Source organism: Rousettus aegyptiacus, unplaced genomic scaffold (assembly GCF_014176215.1).
Source record: "Rousettus aegyptiacus isolate mRouAeg1 unplaced genomic scaffold, mRouAeg1.p scaffold_m13_p_11, whole genome shotgun sequence".
NCBI lineage: Eukaryota > Metazoa > Chordata > Mammalia > Chiroptera > Pteropodidae > Rousettus > Rousettus aegyptiacus.
The window spans coordinates 114,906-129,642 of NW_023416286.1; the positions used below are offsets into that span (position 1 = coordinate 114,906).

Consider the following 14,737-nt stretch of genomic DNA (forward strand, 5'->3'; position numbering starts at 1 on the left):
GGGAGGGTGGCGCCTGCTCGCCCTTTCCGGCCACGAGGAAAGTCCCCCGACACTTCGCATGGCAGTGCTCTGAGACAGAGACCCTGCACGCTCGCGTCCAGGTTTCAAAGTCTAGAGCACGCAGGAACCCCTGCAGCTGCGGCGTGCGTGGGCGAGCGTCCTCCTTGGCCCCTTAGGCCCCCTGGCCGAGCGGGCCGCCAGCCGCAGCCTCTGCTTGCCGAGTTCTCGGTGGCCCGCACCCTTTACTCCAGGCTCAGCCCTTCCTGCTGGACACGTAGCTGGAGGGTGGCTCCAGCGTCTCTGCATCTTCCCCGCAAGGAAAGACCGTGTCGCCACCGGCCACGGCCAGGAGCCGGCTCCCCCTTGACGAGCCCTGAAGCCACCAGCGCTGGGGCTGCCAGTCTCCGCGAGGCGGCGGGTGTCGCCGAGCCCGACCTCTCGCTGCCTCCTCGTGCTCACCGCACTGTTGTCCTCCCGGGAGCAGAAGTCCGGGCAGCTGGCAGGCAGGGTACTTCCTCAGCAGTGGGCACCGCCTCTCGGTGACCCTGCCGCGGTGGCGGGGCCTCCCCAGGCTTTCAGGAAAGGACGGCGCGGGAAGGGGAGCCAACGTGGAGAGCTGGGCCCAGCCGGTGCTGGCCGGTGCGGGGAGAGGAGAAGCCAGAGGCCGCCTCACCCGGCGTGGACTCGGCCCGCGTGGCAGGCCTGCCTGCGAGCCAGGGCGGCTCCGACTTCGACGTGCACACGAGCCTCCCAGCGGCTCGTTCAGGCGCAGGTCACGGGGACCTGTGAGACCTTGCACTTCTAACGTGCTCCGCGGCGAGGCCAGCGGCCCCCCGGCCTCCCGCCTGAGGCTCAGATGGGAGCGTTTCAGCTCAGCGCTGACTCGCAGGCGACGGCCGCGGCACGCGGAAAGGACCGCTGTGTTCGGGGGTTCGGAAAACACCGCCAGCACTGTCGTCCTCAGGATCTACACTTACTAAACGTTGGGATGTGCCGGGCTTGTTCTCACACAGCCCTTCGCATACAGGACCCCACTCGACCTCGCCGCGTCCTGGTGAGAAACGCCGCCCTCAGCACCCATGATCCCTGTGTTGCCCTCACCGACAACACGGGACGGAAACCCCGAAGTGCTCGCTGCAAAGCGCCTCATCTTGTCATCTTACTACGTGATCTTTGGGACCCACTTTATTAACTGAAAACGTCCCTCGTGACAGCTGGCACTCATGTCTGAGACAAAGCTCAGCGCTGAAGCTCTGGACTCTCAGAGGGTCCTGGGCGGGTCCTGCAGGCCACACCGTGCCTGGCGAGAAACCAAGACCGGAGCTCCACAGCTCAGGGCCTGGGAACGGAAATCCAGCTTAGACGGCTCAGCTCGGGAGGAGGGAGGGGCCTGAGCTGGGGCTTGCACGGCCTGTCACGGCGCGCCCCACGGGCTTCGAGCCGCCCGCGGCTGTGTGACTCACGTCCGCTCACTGCCGCCCACCCTTCCTCCGTGGGGCAAGGGTTTATGGCAGCGCAAGCTTGGCTATTATCACAACGTAACTTCCCTGACTGTGCTCACTTGCTTAAGAACACCGGCATCAAATCCTGACCAGCAGGATCCTGTCTCCCAGTGACCGACCTCGGGCTGTCAGACGGTAGCCAGACTCGTCCATCTGGCATTTCCAAGCCGACGGGGCTGCCGTCCCGATTCTGAAGCCAAGGCAGGGAAGACGGAGTGAGCATCTGTGTGACAACGGAACCCAGGGCCTGCGTCGCCTCCGAGGTCTGGCGCCCACAGGGCTCCCTGAGAGCCCCTGCCCTCACCGAGCTTACAGGGCTACGTGGGGACAGAGAAGGTCAAGGTCAGAGGGGGTGACAAGACAGCATGTCACAGTCCGAGACATAGCAAAGACAAGGGGTCCCTTTCTCCTGGCTCTTGCCCTTCTGACCGAGCAAGGAAGCCTGCGGCTCGGCCCCTCCCCAGCCCAGTCACGGGCCGCACAGGAGCCTCCCGGCCCACCTTCTCAGGATTTCTCTTTCACGCTTGGCTGCAAGCATGCCCTCCAGAGTTACTGAGTGAAGGTGAAAACAGGAAAATCACAGAGAAAATTAATGAAATAAAAAGCTGCTTCTTCAAAACAAAACAATAAAACTGTTAAGCCTCTAGCAAGACTGACAAAGAGAGAAGACACAAATCACCCACATCATGACAGACCCAGCAGCCATGGAAATAAGGGAGTACCGACCCGAGGACTTCATGCTCATAAATGTCACAACTCAGAACAAATGGACCCAGTTCCCAAAAACCACAAACCGCCAAAACTCATCCGAGAGGAACCACCTCGGTGACTCTAGAACCATTAAAGAAGTGGAACTTGTTATTAAAAACCTCCTGAAACAGACCTGTCCAGAACTCAAGTAAACGAAGAAGAATTAACAAAAATTTACAGCTTCTCCTAAAAAACAGAGAGAGAAAACTGCCGACCGAATGGCATCTCTCCTGAATTAGACGCGGAAGCTTCTCGGCCAGCACAGGGCATCCGGGGACCCCCACCAGGAACGGCTGCCACGGCCAGGAGGGGTCTGTCCCACGTGTGCAAGGCCGGCTCCCCATGGCAGTGTCGGCCAGAGCTCCCCCGACATCGGCAGGGCCAGCAGGTGGCGAGGCAGCTGCCTCTGCTCCTGAGACAGCCAGGGCAGGTGGAAATGTGGGCCACGTCTCCGCAGCCCCGCCCCGGCTCACACCGCAGCGCGGGCAGGGACCCCTGGAGACACACGCTGGGCTCAGATCATGCCGCTCCCTGCCGTCTGCTCCGCACTGACCTAACCCGGCGCCCGAAAGCCAGGACAGAGGTGCGCGGGCTGTGTCCACCCGGGACTCTCAGTGCTCTGGGACTCGGTCACCTAGCAACTTTCTCACCCCGAAAGCGCATCGGCCCCAGCTTGGGCCAAAGAAAAAGGGCTCTGCCAAATGTCACCGTGCTTTGTGAACCCACAAGGTGACCATCAGAGGCACCCGTGTGAGTCCTTGTGCAGGGCGCCCTCCTCAGCCCACGCTGCCACCATGTCCAGGCTGAGCCTCACGCGTGAAAGCCACCCCAGAAAACACTGCCAGGTCTTTGCATCTTTTTAAACTTAAAATGTGTAAAAATCTTCAGTTTGCCTGTCACACTTCCCCGATTCAGTTCCTTTTTACAATAAAGCTGCCCTTCAACGTTTTGAGGTCAACTTGGAACACCCCAAAATCTAACCAAGTTCGACTGGCTCTGAAATCATGAGCTGAAGGGGTGTCACCCCAGGCCAGCCGGGCTGGTTCGGCGCATGCATGCGGGTCTGCACCGCTGAGGGCGACTCTGGAGGGGTACCCTCGCCTGTCCTGATTCTCGGTACCCCAGGTGGAGACTGACCCCAAGCCACAGGCTCTTATTAAAAAATTCATGCAGTAACGTCAAGAACCCTTACAGCAGCCACTGGACAGGCAGAACTATTGGTCCTCTCTTCACGAGAGTCAGGGGGGACAGATAGGGAAATGTGCCCTTCATGTCTCTGCTGGGGCCCACGCTAGCCACACACGCGGCAGGAGTGCACGTGGAGAAGGTTTCTCTCAGCGTGGGGCTGCCAGGCCCACAGCCTGAGGGAGGCAGGGCCTGTGTGGCACCGGAGGCCCACACCGGGGCTTCTCTGCCCCGGGAAGCAACTGCTCCAGAAGCAGGCGCCCGTCTGCTGGCCAGTGGCCCTCCTGTACCTGGGCAGCCAACAAAGCAGTGGCAAAAGAGCAGGCACAGGACCGGTGGTCCCGCCTGCGACCACACGCCCTCCTCAGGAGCCCCAGCCCCATGGGACACACTTTGCTGTCACCGCAGGTCTCCCAGCAGAGCTCAGCTCTCCCCACCCCACACTCACCCCAACCTGGACAGAGGGACCTGCGGGTTCTAGACGTGCCTTCACTCTCACTGTCTGTAGCCCACCTTTATTTATTTATTTTTAAGTGAATTATCTTCTGGACTTGTACCAAAGGCAGTTTTGGGTTGTCTTCACACTTTCTAAATCTTCTCAGTTCTGTGGTCTCTTCTCGTTTGGTCTCATTGGCACTGGACCTGCTGGACCTTCGCACTCGGTTCCTGCGATGACTCCAGGCACATGAGTCCCCAGCCTGCCAGGCTCCCTTTCTCAAAAGCTGCCTCATCCCGGAAAGCCGGGGTGAGAACGTTCCTTCCAGCCAGCAACAGGCTCACATTGCATCTGCCAAATGTCACCGGGGCAGTTGACAAAGGTGGGCAAAACGCCACAGTAAGAACTCCCAAGCAGCCTGGTTCCATGCGCTCCAGCTTCCCGCCTCCCCACGCAGTGAAGGGGGACGGCGGGGTGTGGAACCCTTGGCGGCTCTTCCCAGCCTGGAGCTACCAAACGGCAGCCAGTTCCACCTTGAGGTCAAAATGGAGAATCCTTGCGTGTAAGTCCCACCCAGTTACCCAGACTCTCCACGTTTTACTAAGAGCTGGCTCACGCCTTTTAGGTCGGAGAGAGCAACATGTAACCCAGAGCTTCTTCTTCTTGCTCCAGGGCTCTAAGATACCTTACAAACGAAAGGACAAGCTGCTTTAAAACCTACAGTGCTTTACTATGACACTGAAACGTCCTTCTTCTCTAACTCTAGACACCTGGAAACATTTTAAACAGATCCTCGATGGGGTATTTTAGTTCAGTGTTTACTTCAAATTTCCTACGACTGATTGATGTTTAAAAACATCCTACAATTACTGAGAAACTGAAACCACGAACTTTGTAGAAATCCGGCACGGTCTTGAACGTGGAGGAGCATTAACTGGACGGAGTTGCAGTTGTCGCATAGCAAACGCACGGGGCAGACGACGCACCCCGCCGGGCGGTGACCAAACGCCAGGACGAAGGGGGTGGGTCTCGTACAGGTCCCAGCCAAGCAAGTCACCCCAGAGCCCGCCTTCTGTGATGACGGCGCGACAGTGCGGACAGAGCGCCGTCCGCCCCGGGCCTGGACCCCGCCAGGTCCTGTGGCGCCAGGTCCCCGGGGACACGCGCGGCTGGTGTGTGCGGGGCAACGTTTCGGGTCCCTTAAAAGATGAGGGGACGGATTCAGATGCACGTGGCGCCCCGTTACATGCCAGGCAGGCCTCTTTGTAACGGGTTCACCGGTGTTGACCTCAGGCTCTTGACATGAACTGGGGTCAGTAGAGCGACAGTGCGCTTTACTCAAAACTTAACATTTCGCGCTCATCCCCGCTTCCGCCCACGCTCAACCCACTTCCGCCCTCCGCTCATCCCACATCCGCACGCTCATCCCCACTTCCGCCTGCGCTTATCTCCATTTCCGCCTGTGCTCAGCCCCACTTCCGCCCATGCTCATTTCCCACTTCCGCCCTCCACTCGTCCCCGCGTCCGCCCGTGCTTATGCCACTTCCGCCGCGCTCATCTCCACTTCCGCCCGTGCTCATCTCCACTTCCGCCGCGCTCATCTCTACTTCCGCCGCGCTCATCTCCACTTCCGCCGGGCTCATCCCCACTTCTGCCGCGCTCATCCGCACTCCGCCGCGCTCATCCCCACCTCTGCCCGCGCTCATCCCCACCTCTGCCCGCGCTCATCTCCACTTCCACCCGTGCTCATCTCCACTTCCGCCCGCGCTTATCTCCATTTCTGCCTGTGCTCAGCCCCACTTCCGCCCATGCTCATTTCTCACTTCCGCCGTCCACTCGTCCCCGCTTCCGCCTGTGCTTATGCCACTTCCGCCGCGCTCATCTCCACTTCCGCCCGCACTCGTCTCCACCTCCGCCGAGCTCATCTCCACTTCCGCCGCGCTAATATCCACATCCGCGCGCTCATCGCCACTTCCGCCGTGCTCATCCCCAGCTCTGCCCGCGCTCATCTCCACTTCCGCCACGCTCATCCCCACCTCTGCGCGCGCTCATCCCGGCTCCTGCCCTGCGCTCAGACCCGCCCACTGGGAGGGCGCGGCCCACACACCTGCACCAGCCGCCAGGCCTCGCCGATGACCGCGTACTGCAGGCGATTCAGGGCGAAGCCGTCGATCTCCTTCAGGACCCTGACCGGGGACTGTCCGATCTTCTGCATCAGGGCGTAGGTCCTGTCCACTGTCGAGGGGGCCGTCTGCGGGTGTGGCACCAGCTCAACCAACGGGATGTAGTACGGCGGGTTTACCTGGTTGATGAGGGTGACAGGAGAGGAGCGGGTCAAAGGACAGCCCGGGGTGGGGTTCCCGAACACTCCCAGAATTGGCGCTGTCCAGACAGCCGGCCTGGCACATGCGACTGGCCCCAGGCCCGCAGGAGATGTCCCCAAGTGCTGCTGGCAGAGTGTTCTTCTGTGAATGGGTGACAGCTGGTAGAACCTCACGGTTAGTAACCACGAGAAGCGCCCATTTTAAAATGACTCCTGCAGAAAAGGAAAAGAAAGCGTTTGTGCCAGGGCGCTGCCTAGCAGAGGCGGCTGGCCCTCACTCCGCCACGCTTCAGGGGCTCCTGCTCCCGGCCCGTCCTAGTCACACGCCCGGCCTTGCAATGCACAAGAGGGTGGCACCTGTTTTCAAACAAATCCTAAATAAATGCCTTACTTAAACCGCTGGTTCCTGCCGTAGTCATGGAATCCTTATAAAAACGTTTCACCCCTGGCCTTTTTAGAGCATGATAAACAGAGACGGGAGTGTCTGTCTCAGGAAATTTGTCTCGCTAAATAGATGCTGGGATCAGGGTCTCTTCACCGTTATAAGCCTCCCGGGTAGCAAAGCGAGTGGGCACAGACACCTCACTACTGGCTGGTTCCCTGCGCCCATGCTCCCGGCAGGCTCTGCTGCCCACGCTGTGATGGTGCTCCGGGCCGCACACCTGGCTTCCCTCTGTGCCCGGAGTCCCCAGGGGGGCCTGTCAGCTCCCACCGTGGCGACAGTGCCGCCAAGATGCTGACGCCTCCCACGGCACGCACCTCCCACTCCAGGCCCACAGTCCTGGCTGCGCACTGGACACGCCCTCGGACATCCCGCAGGTGTGCCCGCAACCTGTCATAAATCAAACGCACATCTCTCCCGCCCCGACGCGGTCCTCCTCCTAGCACCCCATCTTGATGAGAACACCCAAGCTAGTGCCACGAGAAGCATCCCTGCCTCCCCCTCGCCTCACCCCCAACTTCTCATCACCAATAACCCTCTCTCTCAAAAACCCCGTTCCCTGTGCCGCACGCCTCGCTCAGGCCGTCGCTGCCAACTTGGGCTCTGGCACTCCCCTCCCCTCCCCTCCCCTCTCCTCGCTGGCCCCGCTGCAGGCTCAGCCTCTGCGCCCTGCCAGGGTGACCCTCTGTGAGGCGCAACTGTCAAAGCCATAGAGACAGGGCAGAAAGAACTGTGGCAGCCGAGGGCTGGGGGAGGGGAATAGGGAGCTGTCGTTTAAGGGGACGGTTTCAGCTTTGCAAGATGGCAGTTCTGGAGATGGAGGGGGTGATGGCTGCACAGCAGTATGCATGTGCTCAGCCCCCGGACCTGTAGCCCTAAAGATGGTTACGAAGGTAAATGTGGTCACGTGCGTTCTATCACGGTTAACTGTTTTTTAAAAAATTAATGACCCCGATCACACCTCTGCCAGCTCGGAGTCCCGCTGCAGGCCCCCAGCCCCTCTGAAAGGCGCAGCTGCACGACGGGGTGCCGTGCACGTCCCTAAAGCAGGCCATTTGCACACTCCTGTGTCCTCGTGCTCAAGCCCATAGGCTGCTGGGAACTGGCCTCTCGGGCCTGAGGCCTTGCATGGGGTCGTTTTCCTCCGCAACCAGGAAATCGGTGCCCACTCCGGCCTCAGAGGAGGGTCCTGGGGGGCCCGACGGTGCCCCTGGAATGTGACTGGGCAGAGAGATGAGGGGAGGGGACGGAGGAGGAGAGAGGACCAGCTCCACTACGGAGAAGAAAGGAAGGCTCTGCTCCCGCAGCTCACCTCCCCCAGTGACAGGGGTGCGGGGTGCCCTTACGCCGTCCCCGTGAGGAGAAGCGGGCCCTCAAGAAGTGGGGAAAACGAAGGCGATAAGGAGGCGATTTCTTTAAGGGCAAGCATGCCGGTCGCTGGGCCCTGCAGGAGGCACGGGATGGGACGGCGGCCCCAGCACCGTGAGAGCGGGGTTGGGGGGGGCACAGGGGACCCTCTCCGTTCACCGGGGTTGAGCGGGGGGGGGGCACAGGGGACCCTCTCCGTTCACCGGGGTTGAGCGGCGGGGCACAGGGGACCCTCTCCGTTCACCGGGGTTGAGCGGGAGGGCAGGGGACCCTATCCGTTCACCGGGTGGAAAGCCTGTGGGATCTGGGGCGGAGCCGAGGCGTGTGATGGGCGCAGAGCCCTGTGTGTTCTCCCCACGCCCGTTCCAGCGTGCGGGGCTCGCAGAGGGCGGGCATGGGGCAGGTCCAGGACACGGGCAGCGACCCGCAGTCCCTGCCGGCCGGGCTCTGCTGTCCCCGTGGACAGGGGCGCAGAAGCCCAGGCGTCTGTTCACAGCTGCGTGAGGACTCGCCTCTCGGTGTTCAGGGGCCTTACACGGGCCGGCCCTGTCCCTGGTGACAGCCCCCACCTCTGAGCTGCCCTCCAGAGAGAAAAAATAAAAGCAGCCCCTCCGATGCGAGCTGGCACTGAGGGCCGGGCAGGGGGCACGCAGACATGCTCTCCATAAAGCGCGAGCCCAGAAACGGAGGGTCTACACGGTCACCCCAAGCTCAGTCCGCTGTCCCCTCACGAAGACACCCCGCCCAGGGTCTCCCGCACTCCTTCCCAGCCTCCGACACCCTCCTCCTCCTCAGCTCCCCTAGACCCTCCCCGGCCCACCGTGCTGACGATGGGGTCCCCGCCATACACGGTCACACCAATGACGATGGGCTAAGCCAGCCTTTCTTGTCCTACCAGACTGTCGCGGTCCTCCAAGGTCACGCTGACCTCACTGGTCCGCACGCGTCCCCCGAGTGACCCATGAGCCCCCTCTCTGTGTGCGCTTTGGCGAGTGCTGCCTGCCCCTTTAAACTCTGTCCGATGCGCCTCACGGCGCACGCCCAGGGAGCACGTTGCCCGGTAATCACAGGAGACGGTGGAGGGGACCAGAGAGGGGGGCTTCGGGGGGGACCTACGGACCCGGGCTCTCAGGCGTGGGACTTCAGCGACACTCGTCCTACTCAGTACAAGTGACAGGTCTACAAGACCACCCTCAGTGGGGACGTTCTGTTAAGGGAGCACTTGGTCCTCGCTGGGGGACTTTGCGCTCGGCGGTCTCTTTCCTCCGCCGGACAGAGAGTTAGCAGAGGGCGAAAGCCTGCGGGGATCGCTCGGCGCGCCCCACCGTGCGTTGGTGCGCAGACGCCCCACGGAATTTCGGGTGAAGTTCTTAAAATGCAGGCGTTGCGCAGCCCTCTGACCTTGCCGGGAAAGCACTGTGCCCGGCAATGCGACGTGTGTGGTATGTGAATTGCGTCTCAACAAAGCAGTGGACGTACCCCCAGCGGGTTACCCGAAACGTGCCGCCGCCGCAACGCTGGGGTGCCCCCACCCCGCGGGCCACGTACTCACGGGGTGAGCCACGATGCACTGCCTCACGTGCGCCAGCCCCGCGAACAGCCGTGACGGCAGCAGGCACGAGGTGGAGCTGGCGAGGACCACGTCGTCCCCCGCCAGCAGGTCCAGCTGCGCGAAGACCTTCCTCTTCAGCTCCAGGTCCTCCGGGACGCACTCCTGCGAAGGACAGACACACGGTCGCCGCTCACGGTCGCCGCGCTCAGGCCCCGACTCGCTCCTCAAACGAGCCAGCTAGAGAGCCGCCGGCAGAGGACAAGGAACGACAAAACGCCGCCCCGGGCCGTGACAAATCTCGGCAACTCCGGAAATCGGCTGACACGTGCGGGGAATTGTGGTTTCTAGTCCCGTGGCCCAGCGAGTCCACGTCTGGGCAGTTACCCGAAGGAATCCAAAACACGAGGTGGACAAGACACCTGCGCCCCTGTGTCCACTGCGGCCCCCGTCACGACGTCCGGCACACGGAAGCCGCCCGGGCACCCGTCGCGGGACGGTCGGACACAGGGAGGTGGCGCCTCTGAGCGACGGGGCCCCCCTCGGCCCCAGAGGAGGGTGAGATCCAGTCGCCACCACGTGGATGGACCGGGAGGCACGATGCCGAGCAGAATAAGTCAGACAGAGACAAACACCGTGTGATCTCGCTTCTACGTGGAAGCTGAGGAACAGAATGAAAAACCAGAAACTCATGGAGGACGAATTAATAGTCGCCAGATGGCCGGGCAGCTGGACGAGAAAGGTGGGGGGATTCAGAAGTGCAAATGGCCGGTTCTAGAAACTGTCCCGGGGGCGTAAAGTTCAGCACAGGGGACTCTAGCCAGTGACATCAAGGAACTCCGTGTGGTGTCAGGCGGGCGCAGGCTTCCGGCGGGTCCCTCGTGAGGTGTATCGATGTCCACCTCTGGGCTGCACACCCGACACTAATGCACTTCTGTATGTCGCCTGTAACTGGAAAATACATTTTGAAAAACGAGAATTCTCATACTAAAAATGTCGTCTCACTACGTGGGGCAGAGTCCACGAACGACACAGTCGGTCGCCCAGGCAGGGACATCAGAGCACATTTCCCTGCCTGTTCTGACCGTCAGCTCGACTCGGCACCAGGAAAAAACTCTCATCTTCATGACACGAGCAAGCATGTTGCACCCATAACTCCCAGAAGGCTCCCTGGGCGTCCTTTTCTCATCGGAAACCCTCTGGAAAAATAACTTTGTTTCTAAAAGTGTATAATTACTTGAATAGGGGCGGGGCGGGGAGGGGAGGAGGCTAGAGAAGCAAATTTGGGCTGTTACTGACGACAACAGCTGGACCTCCCGTCACGTGGGAAGCTGGGGTGGGAGCGAGGTGACCCCTCAGACGCCCAGCACCCACCGCGTCCCTGGGAAGGGAGCCGGTGGACCCCGCCCTGCCTGGGACGTGCAGCCCGGGGGAGCAGCCGCTGCTGCAGGGGCCCCGGGCAGGGGCCCCTCCGCCCAGGCGCCCCGCGGACCTGCCGCTGCCGAGCCCCACGGGCGGGCGGCGCGCCCTCCCGACTCGCCCCGCGAACCTAGAGGCCTGGCTCTCGGTGCGGTCTGGTCACCTTTGGCACCAGAATCGACGGGGTGCTGGCTAAAGGCACAAATGCTCGGGCCCCCTGGGCCGGAGCACAGCCTCTGGGGGCGGGGTCCAGGCGGCTACATTCGCTCAGACGTCCTGATTTTTGCTGCTACTCAAGGCTGAGAGGCATCGTTGGGAGGCAAGGGTCCACGGTCACAGCCTCCGGCTCCTGCCCCGGCCTCAGCCCCCGGCCCCAGCCCCCGGCCCCAGCCCCCGGCTGGTCGCAATCGGAGTGTTGGTGCCCTGGTCCAGGCACAGAGCAAACGCCAGCAGATAACCAGAGCTGTGCGCAAGGGGAAGTACTGAAATCGCCCCTCAGAAAGAAAGAAAATATTTTCGGGCCTGATTTAATAAGATCTCATAGCTAATAACAATACCCGCTATTTTGAAATCAGCTGTGTAAATATTATGACATGAGTTCCATTTGTATATCATCTACAAGATTTTACTCTAAGGGTCCGGAGTCAACATTGCATTTGTTTATACTTTTAAAAAATAAGATCAAACCACGTGAAATTTTATTAAGAACAAAAGGTCACACAAGCGCCACATCTGAAAGACGGGGGGAAATGGAGTCATTTAAGAACTGCAAAGCCCATTGTGTTAAATCTCCTTATCGGAAAATGGGGGGGGGGGGGGGCTGCAGTAGCCGGCTGGCTGTGTTGAGTAATTCCTGGATCAGTTAAGTGCAAGCTGGGTCCGGGTTAAATGGAGCCTTGCGGGAAAGCAGGGTAATGAAAGAGGCCAGCTGAATGGCCCATTGTGGGCCCGTCATGCGGCTCGGCCCCTGAAACTCTATGCCTGTCTTCAGATCGTCCGATTACCAAAGAGGCAAGAAAACTTGAAACAGAAGCAGCCCCGGCTGCCACGAGCCATGTGAGGCGCGGCTCAGGGGCATTCGCTCGGGCACATTCACTCCACGCTTTGCTGTGGCTTCAGTTGTGTGTTTGTTAACGACAAGCCAGTCGAACTCGATTTGCCGGCCGGGCATGATGCGTTGTCCACAGCGAGCCCCGAGCGCTCTCCCCGCTCCACACTCAGGAGCGACCCCTTGGTCTGAGCAAGGGGGTCGGAAACTCTGTCACCACGGCCACTACCGATCACAGAGCCCAGTGGCTCCAGTCGCCCTGTCCGCCCCAGGGGGCTGGGAGGGAGGGCAGGGGAGCACATTGCGAGGCGGCCGCGCCCTGCACCCCACCCCTGCGTGAGCAGGGAGCACCCCCTCCTTCCCCCTCCTCCCCCCCACCCACCTCTCAGGGGCCCTTGTGGAGAAAGGAGTTGGAAGCCCGGGGCTAGCAGAACTGCCCTGCGGGGCCCGGAGCGCATTTGCTAGGGAGACGCCCACAGCACTTTCCAGGCAATGGCTGTGCTGCGACTTGTCGGTGTTTCCTTTGTTTTGAGGTGGGAGGGAGATATCCTCACGCACGAACACCTCGGCGGGGGCTCTGAGCCTGACAACACAACTTCAGGGACAGGAAAACGCAGGGCCAGTCCCCCGGCGTCACGGCTATGCGGGGCCCCCGGGGAGGCCGGCGCGGCCTGGTCGGGGCGGTGAGCGGAGCCGCTCCTTCCCCGTCCCTTCCCGGGAGGCCGCTGAATGGAGGCGGCACAGGCGAAACTTCGTTCTCTCCGACTCGCGGGCATCCGAGGGGCAAGTCGGCCACTTACCAGCCTCCCTGGTGGACTCCGAGGGCACGTCGCCCGGCGCCTCGAGCCGGCCCGCGCGGTGCGACACCGTGGGTTCCCCAAAGCTCGTGTTGTCCCGGGGAAAATGGAACCTCATTGACTTAGAAAGCGCCGGCTCAGGCACTCGGGATCAATGTCCCGCCGCTGCACGCGCTAACGCACGGAACCGGACCGATCACCAGTGGGCTTCGTGGAGAGGGAGGGAGGGAGGGAGGGAGGGAGGGAAGGAAGGAAGGAAGGAAGGAAGGAAGGAAGGAAGGAAGGAGGAAGGAGGAGGAAGAAAAGGAAGAGGACAGGAAGGGAGTCAGGACTCGTTGTCTAAAAGGACCGACTTAATGTTCTCTCTCTACTGGTCCGCCTTTAATGCCATTCCGCCATTCCTCACTTCCCCCAGTGTCCTACCTTCATTCCTCCTACCTGCAGCACGGTACGCCTCGCCTAACACGAGCACTCAGAATCCAACGAAAAAATAACGAGAAGAAAGGCGAAACCTGGAGACTTTAGCACCTGAGGTTCTTCACGTGCCAAGAAGATCCGCCGGCCAATTCTAGGGGGAAAGACGCGGCAGGAAGGGGAGACGAGCTCCGGCCCTGTTGTAGTCAGGGCACAAGGCGACCCGTTCTCGAGCCGACCGGGGGAGTGGCCCTAGGGCCGAAGTCCGCCTGTCTGCACGGAGGGCCCCGCGCCTCGCAAGTCTCGTCATCACCCCGTCTCTCCTCACTATTTCTTCCAAGAGCACAACCTGAAACATCTATCGGATGACCCGACCTCTATGCCTAGACTTCTCAAGAGCTGCCAAAAAAAAAAAAAAAAAAAAAACAAAAAACCCAAAAACAAAAAACAAAAACACGCCATTCTTGCTCTGGAAGGGATGGAGCGTGTTAAGGAAAAGGAAGGGAAGCACCACGAGGTTTCAGCATCAGAATGCGCCGCACCGCGCCCTGGCCGGAGGCTCGTTTTGTCCCTTAAAAATCAGAATGAAGTGTTTTTTCAAAAGCATATCATGATCCTTAACAGAGTTCTACGACAATGTAGAGCAAGTTATACCCCATCGAGAGAGCGCGCTCCAAAGTCCTGAGGGACGCCGCTTCCGGGGACGGGGCGTCAAGCCTCGCGGGGTTGCAGCTTGCTCTAAAGTGGCGGCCCTTTCTTGGGGTGGCCACAGGCATCGACGGCCGTCCTGACCGTCTGTCCGTCCGCCCTTATTCCAATGGTGCTGCCTTTTACGAAACCATTTGCTTAGAATTGGGTCACAGCGTTTGATGTGAAAAAAAAAAAATTATACAATTAAAAATATGCAGTTAAGCCTCCCATCAGCATGTAGTTTTATGGGATTACTAAATAGTATTTCTCATGAGGAAGAAGCAAGATTTTCAAATATAAACTTCCCTGAACAGAGTGCTAGGAATAGCTTGAAACATAAAACTGGAGGTTCTTGAGTCCTTCTGTCCATCTGTCCGCGGGAGAAACCAAAAAGCGAAGCCACGCGTGCCGCAGCTGCGTAAGTGCAGCGTCGCTTTTAAAAGCTTCTGCTAAGTTTTCTAAAAGGCAGTTTCGTTTTGTTTCTTCATCTCGAAGTAAGACGTTCCTTCTAGTTGATAGAACAAGACGTTGGCGTTAAAGAAATTAGCTGGGCTTATATACATCAGGTAGAAGTTTTATAACCTTTTTAGAAGAAATTCAGGCTACATTTCGCATTTTAAACATGATTATCTTTTAAACACCACATTTGTTTCATTTGGCTTTGACAATCAGACCTTGTGTTCATCATGTCCCGATTCCTTTCTTATCCGCTCCATCTCTCTTCCTTATCTATGTCACTGAAGAGAAGCACAATCTCTCTCTTTTTTTTCTTAAAAAAAAAAAAGAGGTTTATAACTATCTATAATAACAAACA

The 14,737-nt window shown here is 59.7% G+C and overlaps 1 protein-coding gene across 3 annotated transcripts in view; it reads right to left on the reverse strand.

The window, feature by feature from the left end:
• The window catches only part of CRYL1 (crystallin lambda 1), a 70,191-nt gene that overhangs the window by 11,687 nt on the left and 43,767 nt on the right, over positions 1–14,737 (reverse strand). For 2 of the 3 annotated variants that reach the window (XM_016119790.2, XM_036228348.1), the window contains 2 exons: positions 9,559–9,720; positions 5,981–6,175 (listed from right to left, as the gene is read on the reverse strand). In XM_016119790.2, coding sequence (XP_015975276.2) covers positions 5,981–6,175; positions 9,559–9,720 — 357 coding nt within the window. The remainder of the gene's footprint in view (positions 1–5,980; positions 6,176–9,558; positions 9,721–14,737) is intronic. The other variant, XM_016119793.2, reaches the window with a different exon arrangement.